Here is a 26,951-nt window from a genome sequence, read left to right on the forward strand (position 1 = left end):
AGTTCTATTTCGAGTTTATATAAGTTCAATACGAACTAGTGCAGGTATTTAAATGAATTACACGGAAATGGTTTGTATATGATATATGGATACATGATTTTGATGTTACATGTATATGGAGTTTGAATAGTTGAACTCATAAATGATTCTTGGTTTTTATATGAATTACATGGCTAACATAGTTGATGAAAATCTATTAGGCTTTTGGCCAAATTGAGTTGAGATATGCTTTGGGTTTACTTACCTTAAATGTGATTAAAATGGTAAGTTAAATTCTCTATTATACAAACTTACTAAGCTTAAATGCTTACTCTGTATTATTTTTCGTGTTTTATAATGATTTAGGAGCTCATTCAGGTTGGAAGCTTGTTGGAGCTATATCACACTATCCATCGGCTCTTTTGGTACTTTCGGTTATTTAAGTTCGGTTATAATGGCATGTATAGGTTAATTTGGCCAATGTTGACATATAAGTGTTTTGTTGAGAATAGCCACTTATATGGCTTGTGTTTGATATATTTTATTGTGTATATATATGTGGCCTTATTATATTTGATGTGTGTTTGCTATGGTAAAATGATGGAAAGTATAATGTGGATTGAATATGCATATAAGATATGTTATATACCTTAATGTGATTTAGTGCTTTGTTATGGAAAACTTATAGGTATATTGATGTTGGTTAAAATGGTATATTTGGTACCATTTGGAATTATTGCTATGTTTTGGTAAGAAAGTTAAGTGACATGAAATGATGCAAAATGATTTACCTTGTGAATTGGTATTTTGGATACCAAATGGGCGAGCTTGATAAGTGATTTACATGTTAGGTTTTGGTACAATTATGCATATATGTATTTATTCACTTAGGTAAATTTGGATACATGGTTGACATGTTTGCATATTGTCATTTGAGGTGCGTAAGGGCATATTGGTTGTATGTGATGATTTTACATGTTTAAGGCTTGATTTTGGCTTGTTTTGAATACCTATTGTGACTTGTGTATATGAAAACTGCTAAATGTAGGTGGATGTCAAATCGAGTGAGAAATGTCGCTTGTAAAATGGCCTATTTTCCTCCACATAGGCAGAGACATGGGCGTGTGTCTTAGCCGTCTGTGACACATGGCTAAGTGACATGGCCGTGTGTCCCCTGTATCTTTTAAAGAGTGCAAGTTAGTATGCTCACATGGCCTGACACACAGGCATGTGTCTTGGCCATGTGACCCAAGTCAGTGAGTTACACGGGTATGGACACAAGCTAGGGCACGACCGTCTGTTCCTATTTTGAGTGCCCACACGGCCGTGCCTCCTACAGTGTTCAAAATTTTAAATGTTTCTGAAATTTTTTCTGAGTTTCTGATTTAGTCCTGATTTGTTTCTAATGCATATTTTGAGCCTCGAAGGCTCATTTAAGGGACAATTTGTATGAATTTGATTGGTTTCTGACATGAATGCTATATGATATGAAATGTTTGAAATTTTTATCTGTCTGATTTGTAAATTCAGTAATGCTCCGTAACCTTATTTTAGTGATGAATACGGGTTAGGGATGTTACGGAAAAGACTTCGTTCATGTGTCCTTAAAAACCTTTGCTTTGAGGTGAATGCCATTTGGATTGTGCAATGCCCCTGTAACATTTCAGTGTTGCATGATGGCAAAATTTTTTAACATGGTTGAGAAAATTTTGGAAGTTTTATAGATGACTTCTCGGTGTTTGGTGATACTTTTGAAGGTTGTTTATAAAACCTGGAGATAGTTCTTTGATGGTGTGATAAGACTAACCTTATTTTGAATTGGGAAAAATGTCATTTCATGGTCTGTAAAGGCATTGTTCCGGGGCATAAAATTTCATAGTAAGAGATTGTCGTAGACAAAGCAAAGATTGCCGTTGTTGAAAATTTTCCACTACCTACTACAGTTAAAGGGATTTGAAGTTTCCTTAGCCATGCTGGATTTTATCGACGCTTTATTAAGGATTTTTTGAAAATATCCAAACCCTTGTGTGCATTGTTAGATCATAATAGATCTTGCAATTTTGATGAGCCTTGTTTATAATCATTTGAGGAATTGAAAAAGTAATTGGTAACAACATCAATTGTCATAGAACCAGACTGGACCTTACATTTTGAACTTATGTGCGATGCTAGTGATTTTGTTTTAGGAGTAGTGCTTAGGCAAAGGAAGGATAAAATGTTTCATGCTATCTACTATGTAAGCTGGATATTGACATATATGCAGTTGAACTACACTACTATTGAGAAGGGGCTATTGGTCGTATTTGTATTTGACAAATTCAGATCCTATTTAGTTGGCACCAAAATTACAGCTTATACGAATCATTCTACAATTAAGTATTTGGTGACCAAGCAAGACGCCAAGCTAAGATTAATTCGGTGGATATTGCTGGTACAAGAATTTGATCTTGAAATTTTAGATAGGAAAGGCATAGAGAATTAAGTGGTTGATCACTTGTCGAGACTTGAAGTAGGAAATGAAGATGACAATATTCAACTCATTAAGGAGGATTTTCCAAATGAGTAACTATTGGTTGCCATGACATTACCTTGGTATGTCAATATTGTCAATTTCTTCATAAGTGGACTGCTACCACTTGAGCTCAAGAGTCGAAGATAAAGGGAATTTCTCCATGAAGTCAATCAATATTATTGGGAGGAGTCGTTTTTATTCAAACATTGTGCAAATCAAATAATTCAGAGATGTGTCCCAGATAACAAGATTCAGAATATTTTACACCACTTTCATTCATCACCATATGTAGAACTCTTCAGGGGAATGTGAACTACTATAAAAGTTCTCCAATCTAGCTTTTATTGGCCAAGCATGTTTAAAGATGCACATGAATTTTTCCAAGCTTATGATTGTTGTCAAAGAACTGGGAACTTATCAAAGAGGTATGAAATGCCATTGCAAAATACTCTCAAAGTTGAATTGTTTGATGTGTGTGGAATCTACTCTATGAGTCCATTTCTAGCTTCTTGGGGCAATATATACATCCTTGTAGCTATAGATTACATCTCTAAGTGGGCTGAAGGTGTTGCTTTCCTTACGAATGATGCCAAAATGGTACTAAAGTTCCTACATAAGGATATTTTTACTAGGTTTGGTACTTCTTGTACTTTGATTAGTGATAAAGGTTTTTATTTTGACTGCAAGTTAGTTGCTACTGCCTTGAATAGTTATAGGGTTAAACATAAAATTGTCACAGCATATCATCCCTAGACAAATGGACAAGCTGAGGTCTCAAATAGAGAAATTAAGCAAATTTCGGAGAAAGTTGTCAATCCTATTTGCAAAGATTGGCGATCCAGATTGGATTAAGCTTTGCGGGCATATCGTACCGTATTCAAGACACCATTGGGAATGTCTCCTTTCAAGCTCGTTTATGGGAAACCTTGCCATTTTCCTGTTGAACTTGAACATAAGTCATGTTGGGTAATTAAAAAATTGAACATGGATTGGATTAGTGCTGGCAATAACTGGCTACTAGTACTAAATGAGATGGAGAAATTTAGAGCTCAAGCTTATGAGAATGTGAAAATGTACAAAGTAAAGACAAAGAGATGGCATGATAAGAAGACTTTGCCATGATAATTTAAACCTAGACAACAAGTGTTGTTGTTCAATTCTAGGCTGAAGTAATTTCCTGGCAAATTAGAGTGTTGTTGGTCTGACCCATTCAAGATGGTGCATGTTTACCCTCATGGAGCTATAGAAGGCAAATATGGCAAGACTGGCTTTAATTTCAAAGTTAATGGCCAATGTTGGAAGCATTATTGGAGAGTTCCTATACTTCGTGATAAACATTCCATTACTCTTTGAACTACTAGTGTTTTCTTTTTAATTAATTTTCTTTTGATTTCTTTCTTTTATTGGTTTAATTAATTTTTATCTTTTTCTTCTGTTGCAGGTAGATTTTGGCCTAGGCTATGTAATAGTTAGCCCATTTAGCATACTTGTGAATTTTTAGCTTAATTTTTATATTATTATTTTCTTTTCCCGCCTACTTCTTATTTACCATGTCAAGTCGTAATTTCATGCTAATCTTATCCCCTACGTCACTGCTATATTCTCTTTATTTTTAGCCTAGTTGATTCATTTTCTTTCTCCAAGTTGTTTTCAGTTTCTTCTTTTTCACCATTTTCAGTTTTTCCTCCATAATTGTGAAGGTCTTAACTTTTTATTTTTACAATTGCTATTTCTTCTCAAATGGCTCGACATATGCCATCTTCATCAACCTCTAGGCCTCTGAGAACATTTTTAAGAAAAGCCATTGAAGAAAAGTAAAACACAAACACATCAAAGCAACCCTTTTGTATGGAAAAAGGCTTTCTTTTTCAAGACAGCCTTCATGGGATACACTGAAGCATTTTCTTCCATGGTAGAGAAACATGGATGGCAACCCTTTTTGCCTTTATCTTGACGATGTTCTTACGAATGTTGTAAAGGAAGTTTATACCCTTTTAACCTCTTTAGATAATGCCTTCATCTATGTACGTGGTGCTTCGGTGTTACTCGATGAATACTCTATCAACACACAATATGGTTTATTTGAAGGCCTTGATGAATATTTTCAATCTGTCAAGACAATAACAGCAAAAGGACTCAATCAAGTTTTTGATGATTTATGCGTTATAGGGACAAAATGGACAGTTTCTTGGAATGACTGCTAGACCATTGACCGTGTTTCTTTGAAGGCTCATTGTAGGGTCAATGTCCCTATTTAAATAAATGAGGACAAAATCCCTAACAAAAGAGCCATCACCAAACAGATTTCCATGAGATTTTTAGGGGAACAAGTTCCACGGCATCCTGGCTCTGGATTAGCCTCTTATCCATGTACTTGTACCCATGCTAATCCGTCCACATCTCACAATGATTTCAAGCAGCAAGTTCTCGGTGCTATTGAGAAGTTGAAACTATAGTTTCGTTTGATGGAGGAACAACAATTGAGGACAACTAATGATCTAAGCAGGGCTCAAGAAGAAATGGCTTTTTTTTTGGGGCTTATGATCAATTAGCCACCATTTTTTATTTATATGTTAATTTCATAACTTTGTATGCTTTACAATTTATTCCTCTGTAGCAAGCTCGTAAACTAGTATAATCACCCTTGATTTTATGGTTTTCTGTACTATAGTGTTTAACGATTAGTTGGTTAGACTCTGTAATGCCATCAACCCAACCTGATTCACTAGATTTGGATCTTGGTTGCTACATTACAATTATAGACTTGTACATGCTTAAGACATACAAAAATTTAGATGCTTGCTTTAAATGTTTCTATCATACTCAACACGCTGGTGCAACCCCCGCAAACTTAATCCTGCACGCCCAAGTGGTTGTAGGTCCCATTAACTTAAGTAGAGATGACTTCAAGTGTCTAAAGGGTATCTCTGTAACGACCCAAATTTTGGGCCTAGATGAAATGGGCTTTGGGTCTCATAAAATTTTTAAGCGAGCAAGAAAATGACAAATGACATGTTGGCTTTAAGGGTTTAAGGAATCTGAAGTATCGAGGTATGTTGGAGAAGTTCTAGGTTTGAGTTTTATGGTAGAGGAATTTTAATTTAATTATTAATGGAATCAGGGTTGGGAGTAGTTGGGCTTTTAAATAAAGATAGGGAAAATGGCATCAAAAAGCCTTATGGAGGAGTGGCTAAGTGACGCCACTTAGGGTGTAGAGAGGTGGCGTTAGTAGATAGCAAGGATATCCGAGGTTCGAATCCTAGCTTAGTATTTTTTAGAAGCTTAATTTTGGCCTTCTAGAAGGTTGGAAGTGGCGTGAAGATGGACTCTAAAGGAAGTGTTTAGAAGAGAAAATTTAGGAAATAGATTTGGAAGTTATCAGTGAGAAAAATGAGGAGATGAGAAGGGGGAAGTGATGGAGCCGAATGGGGAATTGAGGGTTAGACAATTCGGCTATAGGGACTATAAATAGGTGCCGAATGGGGGGTGGCCAAGCTAATGCCGAATTCCCTTCACCTTGTTGCCAAAAACCCTTTTTCCTAAAAGCTGAAACCCTTTGTTTTACTTTCTTTCTTTGTGTCGATTTTTCCTTTTTTCCTCTACACAATTTTCTTTGTTCCACTTTTTGGTTAGCCAATTCCTTCTTCTACTCTTCTTCTTTAAATTGTTCTAAATAAACCTTATTCACCATAGTAGTTTGAAAGCTGAAAAGTCGAATCTCCCATGGGTTGATTACTCTTTTGGTGTAAGTACCTTATCTCTTTTTCGGCTAGTATTGTTAATACCGATTACTTCCCTCCCTTACTCTTTCTAATCAACTTTGGTAGGGAATTAGTATTGGATCTAGGGTTTTAGCTCTCTGCCGAATTACTCTTTAGGTGTTTTGTGGTTTGGTAAGTATTTCTCTCTTATTGAGTAAGGTTGGCTGAATGATCTTAAGTGAGATAAGGGGGTGAATTATGTTGGATGCTAGTCCCCTAGTATTTGGTTTTAATGAGTAAGATTAATGCAGATCTAAGGAGTACGTGATCAAGGAAAAAACTATTAGGGATTGGTGTTCAAGGTAAGGTTAAGGTGAGGTTTTGATTTTTTTTGGGTAAAATATGTGTTAAGCATACGATTAATGGAAGGGTGATATCGTTTGTAGGTTGGTGACTAAGGGAATCGCAGCACACTTGCTTACCAAGTGTGTACTTACACTGCACACACAAGTAGATCGGCAAAAGCCGAAATGCCGAAAAGTTGAAAAGCCGAAAAGTCAAAAGTTTAGCTATAGTAGTCTTGCGAGTGCGCGAACACTCGTAAGGGGGAGACCGATAGGTTGCCTGATGCCCATGGGCAATTCCATGGACTTGGGTTGTGAATAGGCCAAATGGGTCGGAATGGGCTAAATGGGCTCGAGGGGCTGTTGGGCCCGTATTAGGCAAAATTTGATAACTGATTGTATGTGATAGAAAATTTGTATGTGAGCATGAATATAATGTGATTTGGGCCAGATGGACCATATAAATGAGATTGGGCCTAGTGGGCCATATGCATGTCTGTAGGGGTTTTGGGCTTAGTATATGATAACTACATAAAACTTAATTAAATTGTTGAGATCGTGGACAAGTCATAGGGGTAAGGTGTGGCAACGGGTATATGCATGTCTAGGATTGAATCTAGGGAGAGCTTGGTACTTAAACGGTCTTAATGACCCACCTCCTCTTCTGTGGAATCCTACCTGGTGCATAGTATTTGTTCATCTTAGCTCACGGGATTTGTTAGCGGGCCAAGGTAAGTGAAAACCGTAATAAAGGAAAAATTACCGAAATGCCCTTAAGGGCAAAAATGACCAAAATACCCCTATGTGTTGAATGTAAGTTTAATGGTTGTGACATGCATATCTGCTACATACAAATGATATTCTGCTTAGGTTGTATATGGGTTGGGAATTATGGAATGGAGGAAGTATATAAGGATCGCATGGTTGCCTGACAATCGTGGATCCACCGACGACTTTTAAGCCCAATATGTAAATGAAGGCAGTTCCGCAACCGAGCTACCCTGGATATGTATTGGTTGGGTGGGTCGATATTTATATCCCCACATGATGTGTATCGGGGGACGGAGTTGGTGTGTAGCGGATGGATTTTTGGGATGGGATTACACTGCATTGCATTACATGTATGATGTATAGTGGTTGATGTATGCTTAATGTTTGTTCGAGGGATGTACACACTGAGTTTGCAAAAACTCACCCGCTCTTTTATTTTTCTCAGGTGATGCTCAATAGGAGGTTTGATGTCTGAAGGGACTCTGGGTGGCCAACTAGCAAGACAGCTTGGACTTGTTCGTTCTACTAAAAAAAAGCATTAGTTTCTGATTTATTAAGTGATTTGAAACTGGATTGTAATAAGGCCTCCCCTTTTTGTTATTATTTGGATTATTATTTTTATGCGATATAATTATGAATGGTTGAACATGGTTTCTTAAATTATAGTATGTTTACTACGTTTTCGCAACTAAATTCTTAAATGATAAGTTTTCTTAAATCAAATGTTTTAAGCAAAGCTTTCACAACTGAAAAGGAGTGTTTTTAGAAGTTAACTAAGGTTTCATATCTTAAGGAAGGGTTTGAATGAAAATAAGGTTTTCGCTAAAACACTTCAATGTGACACGCTAGATTCGGCCATAGTATCCAGGCCGAGTTTGGGGTGTTACATTTAATGGTATCAGAGCCTAGGTTGCAAAATATGGGCTGTGAAGTAGGCCTTATTATTTGGTTTCTTTTTGGTTTAAAAAATATATATATAATTTTTACAATGTCTTGAAAAAGGGGAAGTCTTGCTGAGCGGCACACCGAGTCTCTGGCGTCGAACCAAGTAAGTTCCTTGGATCTTAAGCCTGTTTAAATTGTTATACAGTAGATAGTTAGAGGGCTACTTAGATGATTATGTTAGAATGGAACTGAAGCCCGTAGGATCCTGAAACTGTAGAGGATTTTTGAAAAACAATCTTCTCTTAAATTACTTCCATAAAACATCGGGTTAATTATTGAACTAACTAAAACTTCATAAAATTTTTAATCTAGAATATACGTGAATCGACGATGAGTGCTAGAAGAGGTGCGAGAGGCCGTGGCAGAGGCCGCGGAAGTGTTAGGGCTGAACGTCGGCATCAAACCATGTGCCCAATGTTGGAGTAGAAGAGGCTCCGTCCTCACCCATGGCTGAGAATGGACAGTATGATTGGGCCACAGGGATGATGTATTGTCGCAGGCAATGCTAAGGATTTTGGAGGGGGTCGCTGGGCCTAATAATGGCACAAGAAATCGGGGTCAATTTCGGAGCTACTTCGATCAAATAGGGCTAAGATTTTTAAAGGTGTGGCTGGTGTGGCTCCTAACGTGGCTGAATATTGGTTGAAGGCCACGGAAAGGATAATGGAGGATCTAGACTGTTCACCTGAACAAAACCTGAAAAGGGGTAGTGTCATTGCTAAGGGAAGAAGCTTACCAATGGTGGCTGACAGTGAAAGAGGGTACTCAAGCTGAGCAAGTCACTTGAGAGTTCTTCAAAGCTGCATTCCAAGGGAAGTATGTAGGTGTAAGCTATGTGGATGCTAGAAGGAAGGAGTTCCTGAATTTGACCCAGGGAAACAGATCTGTGGCAGAGTATGAGGCGGAATTCCTGCGCCTTAGTAGGTATGTAAGAGTTATGGTGGCTACGAACTATGAGTGTTGCGTTAGGTTTGAGGATGGACTAAGAGATAGCCTTAGGGTATTGATAGGTCCACAAAGGGAATGAGTTTTCTCAGAGTTGGTGGAGAAAGCAAAGATAGCGGAGGAGGTGAAGCGCACAGAGCACCTGAATCAAGAAAAAGAAAGTAGTAAGAATAAAAGAGAGGTTGAGACTCCTGGGGTTGGACAGAGGCCTAGGGCTAGGGCTAGAGTTAATAGGCCAATTAGAGTAGGGCCCCCTGCTGTTAATCTAGGGGTGCCACCTTGTGCTGATCGTGGGAGAAGCCATAGAGGCGAGTGCTGGAAGAGGACCGGGGCTTGTTTAGCTTGTGGGTCTATGAAGCATAGGATCAGGTATTGCCCTAAAATGCTAGGGAGAGTGCCAGTCATGGGCCAAGGTGGTGCTCAGCCACGAAGGGGTGGTCAGCTGCCACCAAGAGGTCGTGGGCAGGCCAGGGACGGTAACGACAATAGACGTGGACGTAGAGCACCAGGCAAAAATGCAGGCCATGCAGAGACGAGACAGTCAGCTTTAGTTTATGTTGTTCGTCGCTGAGAAGACAGGGATGCCCCAGATGTGATAATGGGTATGTTCTTTATATATGAGTTACCTTACACAGCATTAATTGATATTTGATCGACGCATTCGTTTATTGCATGCAATATGACTGAACCTTTGGGTGATATGTTTGAGATTACTATGAATGGGATGACTGTGATAACTTTGTTAGGTCAGTCAGTGGGAGTGAATAAGTTGTTTAGGGAGGTGCCCTTAGTAGTTCAAGGGGTTACCTTTTTAACAAATTTGATAGAGCTGTCGTTTAGTGAGTTTGACTTAATCTTAGGTATGGATTGGCTGGTGAAGCACCGAGCCACCTTAGATTATGCTGCAAAGTGAATGGTGTTAAGAATGGCGGAGAACAAGGAAGTAGTGGTGATTGGTGAACGCCAGAATTATTTGACGAATGTAATTTCGGCATTAAGGGCGGAGAAGTTGGTTCGAAAGGGATGTGAGCCTATTTGGCTTATCGAAAGGGATACGAAGCCTATTTGTCTTACATTAGTAATATGGAGGTTAAAAACCCTACTGTTAAGGAGTTGATAACAATTAAGGAATTTCTTGATGTCTTCCCCGAGGAGCTGTCTGGGTTGCCACCTGATAAATCGTAAATTATACATATTTTTACCCCATGTTTAATGCATTTATGGATGATTTCTCATTATAATTAGTGAGTTTGATGCCCCTAATGCTTTAATTTCACGTCTTATACTTAGGAGAGCGAAAGGAGCCAAAAACGAGCCAAGAAGAGACAAAACGGACCAAATCGAGAAGATGACAAAGCCTAAGCCTTACCACACGGGTAGTTCACACACCCGTGTCTTTCGAGGGTGTCGACCAAGGCTTTCATGATTTACACGGCCTGGACATTGACCCACACGGTCGTGTGCAATTTAACGGATCGAACACAGCCTGGCAATCACCTCACATGGCCGTGGCACATGGACGTGTCCCTGCCGAGCCCAAGTTAAGTCCAATTCGAAAAAGGCCACTTTTGAGGGCTTCTAGGCATTCCAAAGCCTATAAATACACCCTAGAAGAGGAGAAAAAGGAGAGACAGAGAATAGGGGGTAAGGAATTGCCCCAAGGAAGCCGATTGATCTATCTAAGAAGTCGGATTCATTATCAAGACTGAAGATCTCTCCTCAATTTCCCTTCAGGAGTTTTGAGTTTTCTTTATGTTTTTACTATTTATTCTTCTGATATGTTTTCTTATTCAGTTATGAACTAAATCCCCTAAATACCTAAGGGGAATGAAATCTAAGACGAATCTTGTTATTATTTTCTAAATCGTATGATAAATATTTAACTTGTTCTTAATTATGTGTTCTTAATTCTTGTATTGATATCCCAGGATACTGATTCAAGACATGCTCTTATGCAAAGGAGGAATAGACCTGTCTAAGAGTACATTTTTCATAATTAAGCGGAGATGATTGCGCGCCTAGAAATAGGGTGACAAGATTTTGCCGGATTAGGGTGAAACCTAATAAGGGGATCCATAGATCAAGTTAATGCAACCCTAGAGTGTTAATTAAAGAGAAGTATCGTTATTCAATCTAGGAATTAGACATTATTAGTCTTGAATAGGGATAATAACATAACTTAGGGATCTCTACGGAACAAGTTGAATGAATAAATCCTCTGATTTGGAGCCAGAATAACAAGTAAAGTCTAGGTGGATTTTTGCTTAGGTGTTGTCTCAAGTCAATCGATTTTCCCAAAAGAAATTCCCCAATTCCTTTCACTGTGCGTTCTTAGTTTAAATAATTAGTTAATTAAAACAAACCCTTTTATTCTTAGGCTAGATAATAAAAAGATAGTTGTTACTAGTACTTTTGGTTCCCTTGGGTACGATATCCCGATTTTGCCATTACTATACTATTATTCGATAGGTGCGCTTGCCTTTTCATCATGAAATAGTTAGTCTAGGCTTGATCTTCATTATAAATATTTATTACTTGTTATGAATCACGCGATCACCACCTAGCAGGGAAGTAGAATTTGGAATCGAATTGTTACCTGGTACGGATCCGGTGTCCATCACTCCTTATAGGATGGCACCAAAGGAATTGGTAGAACTTAAGGCACAGATTCAGGAATTATTGGATCAAGGATTCATCTGACGAAGTGTGTCTCCGTGGGGAGCACCGGTGTTATTCGTGGAAAAGAAGGATGAGACGTTGCGAATGTGCATCGACTACCGGCAGTTAAACAAATTAACTATTAAAAACATGTACCGTTTGCCAACAATCGATGACTTTTTTGATTAGTTTAGGGGAGCTTCCGTTTTCTTGAAGATTGACTTGCGTTCGGGGTATCACCAATTGAGGGTTAATGAGGCAGATGTTTATAAGACAGCTTTCAGAACTCATTATGGGCACTACGAGTTCTTGGTGACGCCATTCGAACTGACGAACACACCTGCCGCTTTTATGGATCTTATGAATCGGGTCTTCCAACCCTACTTGGACCAGTTCATGGTAGTTTTTGTAGATGACATTTTGGTGCACTCAAGGGATGAGGATGAGCGTGATGCACACTTAAGGATTGTGTTGCAGACTTTGAGGGACAAGCAACTGTATGCCAAATTCAGTAAGTGTGAATTTTGGCTAATGAAGGTTACTTTTGTAAGACATGTGGTGTCAGCTGAAGGGATTAAGGTGGATCCCCGAAAAATCGAGGCAGTGTTAGAATGGAAAACACCCAGGTTGGTTTCAGAAATCTGAAGTTTTCTGGGCTTGGCAGGATACTATAGGCGATTTGTTAAAGGCTTTTTAGTAATTGTTGCACCGTTAACTAAGTTGTTAAGGAGGGGGGTACCATTTGTTTGGACTGATAGGCAGTAAGAGAATTTTGGAAAACTTAAGAAATTTTTAACTGAAGCCCTTGTGTTGATTCAGCCAGTGCCTGGGAAGGAGTTTACTATTTATAGTGACGTGGGCTTAGGATGTGTATTGATGCAAGAAAGAAAGGTGGTTGCATATGCGTCACGACAACTTAAGACTCACGAGCTGAATTACCCAACCCATGATTTGGAGCTAGCTGCGGTGGTTTTTCCACTAAAGATATGGAAGCATTACTTATACGGGGAGAAGTGTATAATTTATTCAGACCATAAGAGCTTGCAGTACCTCCTTACCCAAAAGGAGCTCAACCTTAGGCAACTAGGTGGGTGGAATTATTGAAGGATTATGATTGCACGATTGAATACCACCCTGGCAAAGCAAATGTGGTAGCCGACGCGTTGAGTCGTAGGGTTAAGTCGGACTTGAGGGCTATGCTCGCCCAATTAAGCTTGTTGGATGATGGTAGCTTGTTAGCTGAGCTTCAAGTAAAATTGGTGTGGGTTGAGCAGATAAGGAGTAAGCAGTTAGTGGATGAGATTTTGGGTGCTCGTTTTAAACAAGTAAATAGTGGGGAGACATTGGACTTTGAGATAAATAGTAAAGGAGTATTGTGTTTCCATGCGAGAATGTGTATAAAAAAGGACGATAATCTAAGGCAGTCCATTCTGCGGGAAGCACATAGCGGTCTCTACGTAATGCATCCTGGTGGAAACAAGATGTATCGAAATTTGCGTGAGCTTTATTGGTGGGCTGGACTTAAGCGCAAGGTTATGGAGTTCGTAAGCAAATGTTTAGTTTGACAAAAAGTGAAAGCAGAACATCAGTTGCCTTCAGGGTTACTTCAGCTAGTGAATATTCCACTCTGGAAGTAGGAAAGGATCACTATGGACTTTGTTAGTGGGCTACCCTTGACGCTGACTAGGAAAGACTCGATATGGGTTATAGTGGATCGATTAACCAAGTCTGCCCATTTTGTACCAGTTCGCACTGATTACTCATTTCAAAAGCTAGTGAGGTTGTATGTGGTAGAGATTGTAAGATTGCATGAAGTGTCAGTCTCCATAATATCTTATAGGGACCCACGTTTCACTCTGCAATTTTGGAAGAAACTACATGAGGCGTTGGATACTAGGTTGAACTTCAGTACGACGTTCCACCCTCAGACTGATGGACAGTCGAAAAGGGTGATCCAAGTATTGGAGGATATGTTGAGGGGATGTGTGATTGAGTTCTGAGGTAGCTGGGAGGACTATTTGCTGTTGGCCGAATTCGCGTACAATAATAGCTATCAAGTATTTGGATGGCTTCGTATGAGGTACTGTACGGGCGAAGGTGTCGAACTCCAACATGTTGGACGGAGTTGGGCGAACGAAGAGTTTTGGGCCCTGAGTTAGTAGCAGATACTGAGGATAAGGTGAAGTTGATTCTGGATCGGTTGAAGGAGGCTTCGGATAGACAGAAATCATATGCTGACCTTAAGCGTCGTGAGATAGAGTATGTAGTGGGGGACTTAGCTATCCTTAAGGTCTCCTTGTGGAATAAAGTGTTAAGGTTTGGACGAAAGGGTAAGCTAAGCCCAAGGTCCATTGGCCCATATCGAGTTGTAAGGCTGATTGGGCCGGTCGCCTACCAGCTGGAGTTACCTCCTGACCTAAGCTAGATCCATGACGTGTTTCATGTTTCCATGCTAAGGCGGTATCGCTCGGATCCTTCACATGTCGTGGAGATGGAAGAAATTGAGGTTAGGCTAGACCTAACTTTCGAGGAAGAGCCCATACAAATAATTGATTGTGATGTTAAGATACTAAGAAGGAAGTCCATTCCATTCGTCAAAGTACTTTGGCGGAATCACAAAGCTGAGGAGGCTACTTGGTAACCTGAGGAAGCGATGTGACATCAATATCCTCAACTATTTGAATCAGGTAAAATTTCAAGGACAAAATTTCTTTTAGGGGGTAGAGTTGTAACGCTCCGAATTTTGGGCCTAGATGAAATGGGCTTTGGGTCTCATAAAAATTTTAAGTGAGCAAGAAAATGACAAATGACATGTTGGCTTTAATGGTTTAAGGAATTTGAAGTGTCAAGGTATGTTGGAGAAGTTCTGGGTTTGAGTTTTGTGGTAGAGGAATTTTAATTTAATTATTAAAGGAATCAAGGTTGGGAGTAGTTGGGATTTTAAATAAAGATAGGGGAAAATGACATCAAAAAGCCTTGTGGAGGAGTGGCTAAGTGACGCCACTTAGGGTGTAGGGAGGTGGCGTTAGTAGATAGCAAGGAGATCTGAGGTTCGAATCCTAGCTTAGTATTTCTTTCAGGAGCTTAATTTTGGCCTTCTAGAAGGTTGGAAGTGGCGTGAAGATGGACTCCAAGGGGAGTGTTCAGAAGAGAAAATTTAGAAAATAGACTGGGGAGTTATCAGGGAGAAAAACGAGGAGATGAGAAGGGGGAAGTGAAGGATGCTTTAGGTACGAAATTACATTTCAGCACTACTTTTCATCCGCAAACAGATGGTCAGTCCGAATGAATCATTCAGATACTTGAGGATATGTTGAGATGCTGCATCCTCGAGCTCGATGGTACGTAGGAACGATACTTGCCTCTAATTGAATTTGCATACAATAATAGATTTCAATCGAGCATTAAAATGGCACCTTATGAGGATTTGTACGATCGTGAATGTCGTACATCGTTGTATTAGACTGAGTTTAGTGAAAATAAGATACACGGGTTCGATTTGATCAGAGAAACTGAACAGAAAGTAAAAGTGATCCGTAAAAATCTAAAAACATCTTTAGATCGTCAGAAATCGTATGCAGACTTGAAATGAAAAGATATAGAATTTCAGGTTAGAGATAAAGTATTTTTGAAAGTCTCACTGTGGAAAAACGTACTCAGATTCTGTCGTAAAGGCAAATTAAGTCCGAGATTTATTGGGCCGTATGAGATTATCGAGCGTATCAAGCCTGTTGCTTACAGACTGTTGCTACCACCTGAGCTAGAATAGATCTACAGTGTATTCCATGTTTCAATGCTTCGAAGATATCGATCGAATCCTTCACATGTGATTAGTCCGTCTGAGATTGAGATTAAGTCTGATATGACATATGAGGAAGAACCGATTCACATTCTGGCTTGTGAGATTAAAGAGTTACGAAATAAGAAAATTCTATTGGTTAAAGTACTGTGGCATAAACACGGAGTTGATGAAACAACATTGGAGCCAGAGGATGCAATGAGAGAACGTTATCCTAACCTATTCATCGATAAGATTTTCGGGGACGAAAATCCCTAAGGGGGAGAGTTGTAACAGCCCGATTTAGACCCTAATTGGAATGGTGTTTCGGGACCACGCATCTGAGTCAAAAAAATATTTAAAAATTATTTTCTGTGTTTATTATGTGTGAATTTGTATGTGTGAAATTTTTGTGCTTTAATTTTATCGCTTGAGTATCCGATTAAATAAAAGGACTTAATCGCGTAAAATAAGAAAATTGGTAGTTTAATGTATAAAGGGCCAAATTGCTATTGGCTTTATAAATGGAAGCCTTTAAGTGGTAAATAGCCCGTTGACATATTAAATGGATGGTAGTGGACATATATTATATGGTTTTGTTATAATTTTAGTAAGGTTAAATAAGTAAATTAAATCATAAGTTAATAAAATAAATGTTATAACATAAAACTTAAAAAAAAGAAAGAAAGCCATGTTCATATTATTTATTCGTTACCGAAACTAAAAAAAAGAAAGAAAAAAGAAAAGAAACTAGGGTTTGGCCATAGTCAAGCTCAATCAAGGTATGTAGCTAGTTCAGTTTTTGATAATTTTTACATTCTTGAGATCGTTGCATCGAGTACTACAAAACCCATGCTTAAATTTTTTATTTTGGTGAATATTTTGAGTTATGCCATTAATGAGAGTTTGTGATTTTTGTTGTTTGATGATGAAATACGAAAGATATGTTTTAGATTAACATGTTTTGTATTGGAGTTTTTGATGATTTTGAGTAATTAGGACTAAATTACAAAAATAAAAATTTGAGGGACTAAAATGCAAAATAAATGAAATATATGGACTTTTATAATTATGGGTAAGATTCGGCCTAACATGGGTATAGGGAAATTTTGTATATTTTGTCTTTTGTGCAATAAGGACTAAATTGTAAAAAGTGTAAATGTTAAGGGCAAAATAGTAATTTTTCCATTATGTGCTTTTGGACTAAATTGAATGAAAATATGTTTGAATGAGCTTAATTTGAATATGTTTAGATTAAGAACCAAAGAAATCGAATTTGGATCATGGGAAAACGAAAGTTGTCGATTAGCTGTCCTGTTCCATTTTACATTGTCCGAGGTAAGTTTATAAGCAAATAGACTATTTAATTTTAATTAAATGCTAAGTATATATGCTGAAATGAAACATAAGAATTTTATATATGCTATTTTTGAATGTGTATAAGCTTAGTAATCATGTTCAGGCATTCGTTTCGACCGAGTTATGATGTCCGAAAGCCCCGTGTGAACCTTAGGAATAGTTAGGATACATATGTCATGACATAGGATTCCGATATGTGATGTACGAATAAGACCATGGCATCGATATGTGATTCCGATATATGTGTACGAGTAAGACCCTGTCTGGGACCATGGCATCGATGTGTGATTATCTGAGTGTCTTATCCAATTCCAAATGGTTCATCGGGCAATGATATGTTGTGAATGAATGTGTAAATCGAGCTAAATGGCCAAGTATGAATTAGCTTGCTGTTACTTGAAACAAGGTAAGTATATGACTTGGTCTTGTTACAAATTATGTGTAATACAAATGAGAATTTCATGTGAACTTAGTAAGAATATTCGGCCTTATGAATACACTATATAAATTTTATGGAATTGATACTTGATATATGTAGATTGATACTTGATATATGTAGATTTGACCATGCATATTCGGCCAAATATAAAGTTTATGTACCTAATGTTTTATTATGATTTTCAAGCTTGTTTATATGAGTATATGTACATTATGGCTTTGAAAGCTGAATGACATTTGGTCAATTTGCTTAGGTGAGTATTCGGCCAAGGTAAGGAATGTGTATGAAAATGTATTAATTATGAAATAAATAAATTTGAGATTAAGCATGAAAAGTTAATGTAATTCGGTTTAGTTTAAAAATAAATTGATTATATTATTGGATTCTTTATTTGCTTACTCTGTGTGTACATGTTTACTCTGTTTTCTAGATTTTGGATTCAAATTACAAGCTCAAGCTCAGGGGTCGTCCATTGTTTCGGTACTTAATGGTTGAATTTGAATTATGGCATGTATAAGCTGGATTATGTTTTGAAATGTTGGATTTTGGTTATGTATAATCAAGCCATGCGAAAGTGGCTTAACTTTTATGTTTAGATTTGGTTATGTTGCTTATGGTTTACGTACACCTTGGTTATAATGTTATGTGTCTTGAATGTATGGTATTGTGGTAGGTATTATATGCTTGAAAAAGATGATGAATTTGGATATTCATGAGTATGCTTCGGTTATGGTTATGTTTGGACAGAAATACATGTGAATTTGGTTAACATGTTAACTTGTTTAAGATGTGTAATTGACTTGTGAATTGGTTTATAGACAACAATTGAGGTGTTTTTTTTATAATCAGCTAGTGATGGGTAAAATATATACATCAGCATATGACATGATAATGGAGTGACCGATTGAGGTTATATTTAATAACCGAATTATGGATTAGTTAATATGGTGGAATAAATTTGTATTTCATATGTGTTCGATTATTTATTAAATCGTAAATGTGACTTTTTATAAAGCTTTATTTGAGTGTGTTTGGGGTGTCTTTATATATATAATCGAATGAATTATAGTTATCATGTTATCTTGGTTAAGATGATTAAGTATGTTTTATATATGATGGTAATGATTTAAAATAAGTTGATATGTACATTTGAATAAAAGTTGGTATGAAATGCTCAATATATTTGATTATTAATTCGGTGATATATTTATATTTTTATGAACTAAGGGTGATTATAATATTTATGATTATATATATGTACATGTAGTCTTGGTTTGAGTTTATATCGAAAGTAAATCCTAGACTTATGATGATTGTTATTTGAGCTAAGGTATATCCTATATTAGTTAGGTAAAAATCAAGATATATGTATGGGGTAAATTCAATGTTCATTTGTGGACTATATAAATGATATGTATGAATCATTGTTTGTTTTGGTAAGTTAGACATATTGGGACTTAGATATATATATGAGAAGATTGGATTAATGATAAAGGATATGTGTGCTTTGGTATTCGGTCATGATATGTTAATTGTGCTTTTATATATTTTACATGTATGTGTATGTTCTTTTATTGTGGTTGATATACATAAGTGAAGGGATATATAAGTTCATTAGTTATTTGTAAATTTACGAATATGTACTAGTGATTTATGCTAGTTGAATAGGTAAGCAAATGATATGGGTTTTATACATAACCTTCGGTAATGTTGGTTTTGCTTATGAAATTGGGTTAATAATTTGTATAGATATGACGTGAATTATTTGAGTGTAAAAAAAATGTTCAGAATTTTATTGTGATTTAGTAATGCCTCGTAACCCCATACCGGCGATGGAAACGGGTTAGGGGTGTTACAAGCAAAGTAGGCTTCACAACCCTTTTCACATATTTTTGAGCTTACATTGAAGAAATCACTACCGATAAACCATTTAGATCATTGGACTCAATCTGAATAATCTCATCATTCTGACATCGTAAATCAATATTCTTCTGTTTTCAGTTTACAATAGCATTGCACAAAGTTAACCAATCCATACCCAGAACTATATCAAATTCGCTGAATGGTAATAACATCAAATCAGCCGAAAAACATAAATCTCGAATCATCAACGGACAATTCTTACACACTTTGTCAACCAAAACACACCAACCTAAGGGGTTTGATACTCTAATTACAAATTCAGTAGTCTATACAGGCAAAGTCTTACTGCTCACTAAGTTCATGCATATATAAGAATGCATTGATCTGGGATCTATCAATGCAATCATAGAAGTATCGTAAAGTGTAAAAGTACCAGTTATAACATCAGGGGACGAAGCATCCTCATGAGCTCGGATGGCGTAGGCTCTAGGAAGTGCTCTAGCCTCAGATCTAACAGTCATAAAGTTAGTTCCCCTTTGGCTGCCACTCACATTACCCATATTTCTAAGCGGTCTACCTCGAGCTGCATTGCCACTCGACCTTGTATTTTGTACAATCTCTTGCTCTACAAACTCAGGACATTCACGGATAAAGTGATTTAAGGATCCACATCTAAAGAAAGCTCGGTCATTCAATCTACAACTTCCCGAATGTCTTTTACCACAATTTCTACACTTGGGTCGATCAAATCAGACATTTCCAACACTTGCAGCAGAAGGAGCTGGACCTTTGAAACTCGAATGCATTCTAGTACGATCTTTACTCGAATGTCCCACATTAGCCTTTGAACGATTATAATCATCTCAAAATTTCTTTGACACAGATTTAAATGATTTACTTACGAATCTCTTTCTCGTATCTCTCGTTTCTGAGTCGGCTTTCTTTTTCTCTTTCTCGAGTTCTTCAGCTTTACATGCTCATTCAACAAGCACAACAAACTCTTTTATCTCCAAAGTTCCAGCTAACAAGCGGATATCTTCATTTAAGCCATCTTCAAACCTTTTACACATTATTGCTTCGGTCAAAACACAATCTCAGAAATTCTCGCTCATATTCTGTAACAAACATACGACCCTATTTTAACTCAAGAAACTCTTTACATTTCTGATCGATGAATCTCAGACTGATGTAATTCTTTCAAAATTCAGCTTGAAAGAAATACCAGTGACTCGTTCTCTCGAAACCACTAATATCAAAGTCTTCCACTAATGATATGTCGTATCTCTCAAAAGTGAAACAGCATATTTAAGGCATTCATCCGGAGTACATGACATTTCATCAAACACTCATATCGTATTCTCTAGCCAGAATTCAGCTCTCTCAGTATCATCATTAGTAGTAGCACGGAAATCTTCGACCCCATATTTTCTAACCTTGTCAACAGAAGGCTTATTCAGACGAATCGATCTACAGCTTATGGCACAACTGAGACTTGTTGAGGATTTAGCGGGGCACAGTCGGATTGGTTCTAATATATTGAGTGAACCAATCATTCATCATTTGGTTAAAGGCATGCTTAGCCTCTCCCTCGTGGCTTCTAGTAACAAGTCTAGAGTCAGATGGAGCTATCCCTTGAGTGGGAGTAGGTGCATTACTTTCAACATCGTTAGCTACGACTCGTTTGAGATCCATTTACTATATAAAAACACATTTTCATAATCGGGAATCATCACACTATCATAGTTAATATATATGGCATGTATAGCTAGACTCACATAACTACATTAGTCCTAAAATCAACTAAATCGTAGCTCTAATACTAACCAAATGTAGCACCCCTAACCCGTATCCATCACTGGACTAGGGTTAAGAGGCATTATCGGACATATATGATCATTTCGTAGTCAACATTCATACATTATCATATCATCTTTAAATATTAACAATAAGTCCCTTTCTTAGGTCAACGAGACCTTAAACATGCATTAGGAAGAGGTCGGGACTAAACCGAACACATACAAAATTTTTCGAAACTAAACAATTTTTCTAAGCTACAAAGGTGACACGCCCGTCTAAATTGACCGTGTGCCTCACACGGCATTAGACACGCCCGTGTGTTTAGGCCGTGGAAAAAAAGGGCATACATACTGACTTATCCACACAGCCACTGACATGCCCGTGTGCCAAACCGTGTGAAAATTAGGGAGGCTACTGACCTGGGTCACTTCAGCCAGTCACATGTCGTGTGTCTAACCAGTGCTCGAAACTGACTTGGCCACACGGCTTGGCACATGCCCGTGTGTGCAACCGTGTGGTCTACCTAGGCTCATTCTAAAGTGGCCCTCAAGCAACACGGCGGTGACACACACCCGTGTCCTTGCTCGTGTGGGAAAAAATAGACCATTTACAGGGCCAACTTGCCACCCTAATTTTGGGTCCTCCCTACAAGATCAAAACTAAAACATTTCATACCAAATTTCAATTAATACATAACCATAACGTACACCATTCATGCCATATCATTAACAACCAATTTCATGCTTATATCCATACCAAATCATGCCAAATCATAAGCTGAAGTCATACCAAGACATAAGTTTCATATCCTCAAGTTACTTCATTCAATCTCATGCCATAATCTTACCAAATTCAATTCTCTTTGCCATCCAAGAACACATCATATTGGCAATATTGTATAACATAGATTATACTCAAAATACATTCATAAACACAACCAAAACCAAGCCATATCACTTGGATAAATATTCATAAACTCATAAACATATCTCAATTTAACTAGACTATACATGCCATACTTAAATTTTACACTTTTAAAAGGTACCAAAGATAAATTTGATAGTGTGGTGATAATCCTCGACAATCCCTGAGCCTCCAGTAGCTTTGATATCTAAAACACAATGCAAACACACACAAATTAAGCTTTCAAAAGCTTAGTAAGCCATATACAAATAAACTTATCATAAAATACATATATTCCTTAGCCAAATAATATTACAAACCATATATTCCCAATTCATTTTACAAATAGCATAATTTCTCATACTTATATCACATATCATGACTTACACATATACTTAGTTTTCATACTCAATCATGATATACATTTGAAACATACCTGAATCGAATACACAATCACATAGTTATCCATTTCTCAGAATGCCTGTTGAAACGTTCAGAATCATTAAGGATACTCAGGTAGTTCGAAAACTCGTATAATGCCAACGCCGCAGACGTGGTCTTACATGTAATCAAATATCGATGCCACTGTCCCAGACATGGTCTTACACGAAATCAAATACGATGCCGATGTCCCAGACATGGTCTTACACGTAAATCTCAAATCGATTCCAACATCCCAGACGTGGTCTTACACGAAATCACATATCGAAATCCTATGTTATGACATATGTATCCTAACTATACCTATGGTTCGTACGGGGCTTTCGGACGTCATCACATTATCAAAACTTTCTCAATTTCACATATTCAGCTTCTATAACCATTCATCACAATTCAATATCATATAAACTTGAATAAATTAATTCAAACACATTTATTTGTATATCGACTTACCTCGTGTAGAAATGAACGGAAACGAACAGCTAATCAATGACTTTCAACTTTCCCTAATCTAATTATGTTTTCTTTGGTTCTTGATCTAAACACATTCAAATTTGACTTATTCAATCTCACATTCATTCAATCAATCCATATACACAGATTTAGGGCATTTTACAAATTAGCCCTTATATTTTCACATTTTAACATTTTAGTCCCTACTTCATAAAATTACAAAATATGCATAATTTCATTTCACACATGCCTAGCCAAGTTTTCCTTTATCTCATAAAAGCCCACGTATTTCATTTATTTTACATTTTAGTCCCTCAAAATATCCTTTTGACAATTTAGCCCATAATAATGAAATTTATCAGAAATCCCAATACAAAACATAGTAATCTAACATATATCTTTCATTTTGTATCATCTAACTTCATAAAACTCACATTATCAACAATGTCACATCTTAAAATCATAATCAAATTCAAAAATTGAGGCATGGGTTGGATAGATTACTAAGCAACGATCACTAAAACGTAGAAATTATCAAAAACTGAGCAAAACACATCCCCGAATTAAACTTTCAAAGTGTCAAAACCTAAATGGCCATGAAGTCTTTTCTTTCTTCTTTATTTTGACAAAGATAAAGAAATAATGAACTAATTTTGGTTTTGGTTTTATTCAATTAACCTTTATTTTACTAATTACCTTTTTAACGTGAATAATACCATTTAAAATCCACTAACTCATGACCAAATATGTACATGCATTAATTCAATGGTATAATTGCATCATAAGGACCCCCACGATTACAAATCCATAGCAAATAGACACTTTTAACATATAGAATGCAACTTTTGCATTTTACGCGATTAGGTCCTTTTATCAAATCGGGCACACAAACAATAAAATTTTCACACAAAACTTTCACAGATATCAATCCACATATTATAAGCTTGGATAATAATATTAAAATATTTTTTTGAGTTAAATTTGTGGTCCCAAAATTGCTATTCTGTCTAGGGTCTAAACGAGGCTGTTGCACAATACGCTGTGGCACTCTTCGATGAATTAAATCTAGGAATCAAGATGCCAGTTATCGAGGCACCCAAATTTGAATTGAAACCAATGATGTTTTAAATGCTCCATTAGTGGTATACCCACGAAAGATCCACATCTTGACCTTCTATTATTCATGGATGTGAGTGGTTCGTTTAAGATAACTGGTGTGACTAAAGATGCATTAAGGTTGAAGTTGTTTTCACACTCATTGCGAGATCGAGCACGAGCATGGCTGAATTCATTGCCACGAAGTTCAATATCTACATTGCAAGAATTAGCAGAAATTTTTTTTCCACCGAGAAAGAACGTAAAGTTTCGAAATGAGATAACTACTTTCCAACAATTGGATGACGAGTCCTTATAACAAGGCATAGGAAAGATTCAAGGAATTGCTTTGTAAGTGTTCTCATCATGGGATTCCCAGTTGGAGACATTTTATAGTGGTCTCAATGCACATACAAGATTAATGGTAGATGTTTTTACGAATGGTGTGATTTTGTCTAAGTCTTATAACAAGGCTTACGAGATCATCGAAAAGATTACTAGCAACAATTATCAATAGCCATCAAATCGAGTAGTTTTTGAAAGACGAGTAGCTGGGGTGCATGAAGTGGACGTGCTGATTTCACTCTCTGCTTAAGTATTTTCTATTTCTTTAATGTTAAAACAATTTACCACTAATGGTTTGAATAATTTTGTAGCTCAATCACTATGTTAATATGATGTTTGTTTCTTGTGTGTATTGTGGGGATGGTTATTCTTTTGAGAATTGTTCTTCAAACCTCGAATATATTAGTATCAAAATAGAAGTGGACAAGGACCATAGTCTAACTTTTACAATCCATCATGGTGGAATCATCTAAAATTTTCCTAGAGTAACCAAAGAAATGGACCTAACAATCATATGTAGCATAGACCCAATCAACCCCAAGGGTTTAGTCAACAAGCTTCAAACCACCTCAAGCTGAGTCATCAAATAGTTTGGAGGACATGTTGAAGGCATACATGGCCAAAAATGACACTTTACTCCAAATTCAAACAGCAACACTTAAAAATCATGAGAACCAGATGGGTTAGTTAGCTACTGAGCTTTATAGTAAACCGCAAGAAGCTTTGCTGAGCCATACATAAAATTTAAGGAGTTTGGGTAAGGAACATTACAAGGTAGATGCATTATGATGTGGTAAGATTTTGGAAACCAGGGAGGTTGTGGTTGAAAATGAGCCTATTGAAATGGAGGAAAGTCAACCAACAATTGAAGTTCCTACACTGAAAAAATCAAATGCTAAAAAAATCTGATGAGGTAAACCCTAAAATAGTGAATTTTGAAAAGCTAACACATTCTTTTGCAGATTTGCCTTTCAGAAAAGTTGTCCATTTCAACCTAAAGTTCTATAACCCCAAAGACTCTAGCAGCATAAGTAGAAACAAGAAGTGCGATTTAAGAAGTTCTTAGATGTCCTGAAGCAACTTCACATCAACATCCCGTTGGTAGAAGATTTAGAACAAATTCCTAAAGTTTATGAAGGATATTTTGTCAAGAAGAAAAGGCTTAGTGAGTATCAGACTATTGCTTTAATGAAAGAGTGCAGTGTGTTCTTCAAAACAAACTACCTCCAAAATTAAAAGACCTTGGAAGCTTCACGATACCGGTACATTGGAGAATCTTACAAGCATCAACTTGATACCCAATTCTATTTTAAAACTATTGGGATTAGGTGAAGTAAGACCCACTACTATGACACTTCAACTTACAGATCATTCGTTAGCATATCCTAAGGGATGATTGAGGATGTGTTGGTAAGAGTGGATTAGTTTATTTTTCCTATTGTCTTTATTGTGTTAGACTTTGAAGCAGATAAGGAAGTTCTAATCATCTCTGGAAACCTTTCCTAGCCACAGAATAAACGTTGATAGATGTGCAAAAAGGAGAACTCACAATAAGAGCTCAAGATGACTAGGTAACATTTAATGTTTTGAAGGCCATGAAATTTCCTGATTTGATAGAGGAATGTTTAGTAATAGGGGAATTAGAAACCTTAGTTTCTATATGAGAGAGAAATTTTGAAAAATACCCATTGGAGAACACTTTAAAGTCTAAACCATTGGAAGATGAAAATGATAATGAAAACATGGCTTTGATGGAAGCCAATCCAAGGAGTTATGTTCAAACACTATGGTTCGAACCACCAGAGTTGGAAGTTCGAGAATTTACACAATCTAATTTCTCAATCGAGGAACCGCCTAAGCTTGAACTAAAAGGTACTTCCATCCCATTTAAAATACCTTTATTTAGGTAATTGTTCTACTTTTCCCGTGATTGTTTCAGTAGAATATACAGAACATCAAGAGGAGCAAGTGATTATTGTTTTAAAGAAATTTTAAAAGGCAATTGGTTATACCATAGCTAACATATCAGGTATAAGCCCTTCCTTCTATATGCATAAGATTATTTTAGAGGAAGGTAAATGACGTAGAATCGATGGAGAAAGGAGACTTAACCCTATCATGAAAGAGGTAATACGAAAAGAAGTGATTAAATGATTAGATACGAGAATTATTTACCCCATATCAGATAGTCCTTGGGTAAGTTTGGTATAATATGTACCAAAGAAAGGTGGGAACATGATTGTCGACAATGAACGTAACGAGTTAATCTCGACGAGAACTATCACGAGGTGGAGAATCTATATTGACTATAGAAAATTAAACTACTGCTTTTTAGATGGATATATGACATGCAACCAAATAGTTGTAGCCCCAGAAGGCCAAAATAAAACTACTTTTACCTGCCCATATAGTACATTTTCTTTTAGGCAAATGCCTTTCGGCTTATGTAACGTACCTACCACATTTCAACAATGTATGATGACAATTTTCACTGATATGATTGAAAATTTTGTTGAGGTCTTCATGGATGATTTTTATATTTTTGGTAACACTTATGATGTTTGTTTGAGTAATTTGGCTAAGGTACTAAAGAGATGTGAGGAGACGAAATTAGTATTTAACT

The 26,951-nt window shown here is 36.9% G+C and overlaps 1 protein-coding gene and 1 non-coding gene across 2 annotated transcripts; one reads left to right on the forward strand and one right to left on the reverse strand.

Annotated features, from left to right (window-relative positions):
- Positions 1 to 10,122: 10,122 nt before the first annotated feature.
- Positions 10,123 to 13,420, forward strand: LOC128285405 (uncharacterized). Its single transcript, XM_053022903.1, has 2 exons — positions 10,123 to 10,222; positions 12,999 to 13,420. The coding sequence occupies exons 1-2, from the start codon at positions 10,123 to 10,125 to the stop codon at positions 13,418 to 13,420; spliced, it is 522 nt and encodes a 173-aa protein (XP_052878863.1).
- Positions 13,421 to 24,248: 10,828 nt separating this feature from the next.
- On the reverse strand, positions 24,249 to 24,356 carry LOC128286216 (small nucleolar RNA R71). The gene has a single exon (XR_008276760.1). It is a non-coding gene; the product is annotated as a small nucleolar RNA R71 (small nucleolar RNA).
- Between the last annotated feature and the right edge of the window lie 2,595 nt (positions 24,357 to 26,951).

The sequence above is a fragment of the Gossypium arboreum genome, chromosome 12 (assembly GCF_025698485.1).
Source record: "Gossypium arboreum isolate Shixiya-1 chromosome 12, ASM2569848v2, whole genome shotgun sequence".
In the NCBI taxonomy this organism is placed as follows: Eukaryota; Viridiplantae; Streptophyta; class Magnoliopsida; order Malvales; family Malvaceae; genus Gossypium; species Gossypium arboreum.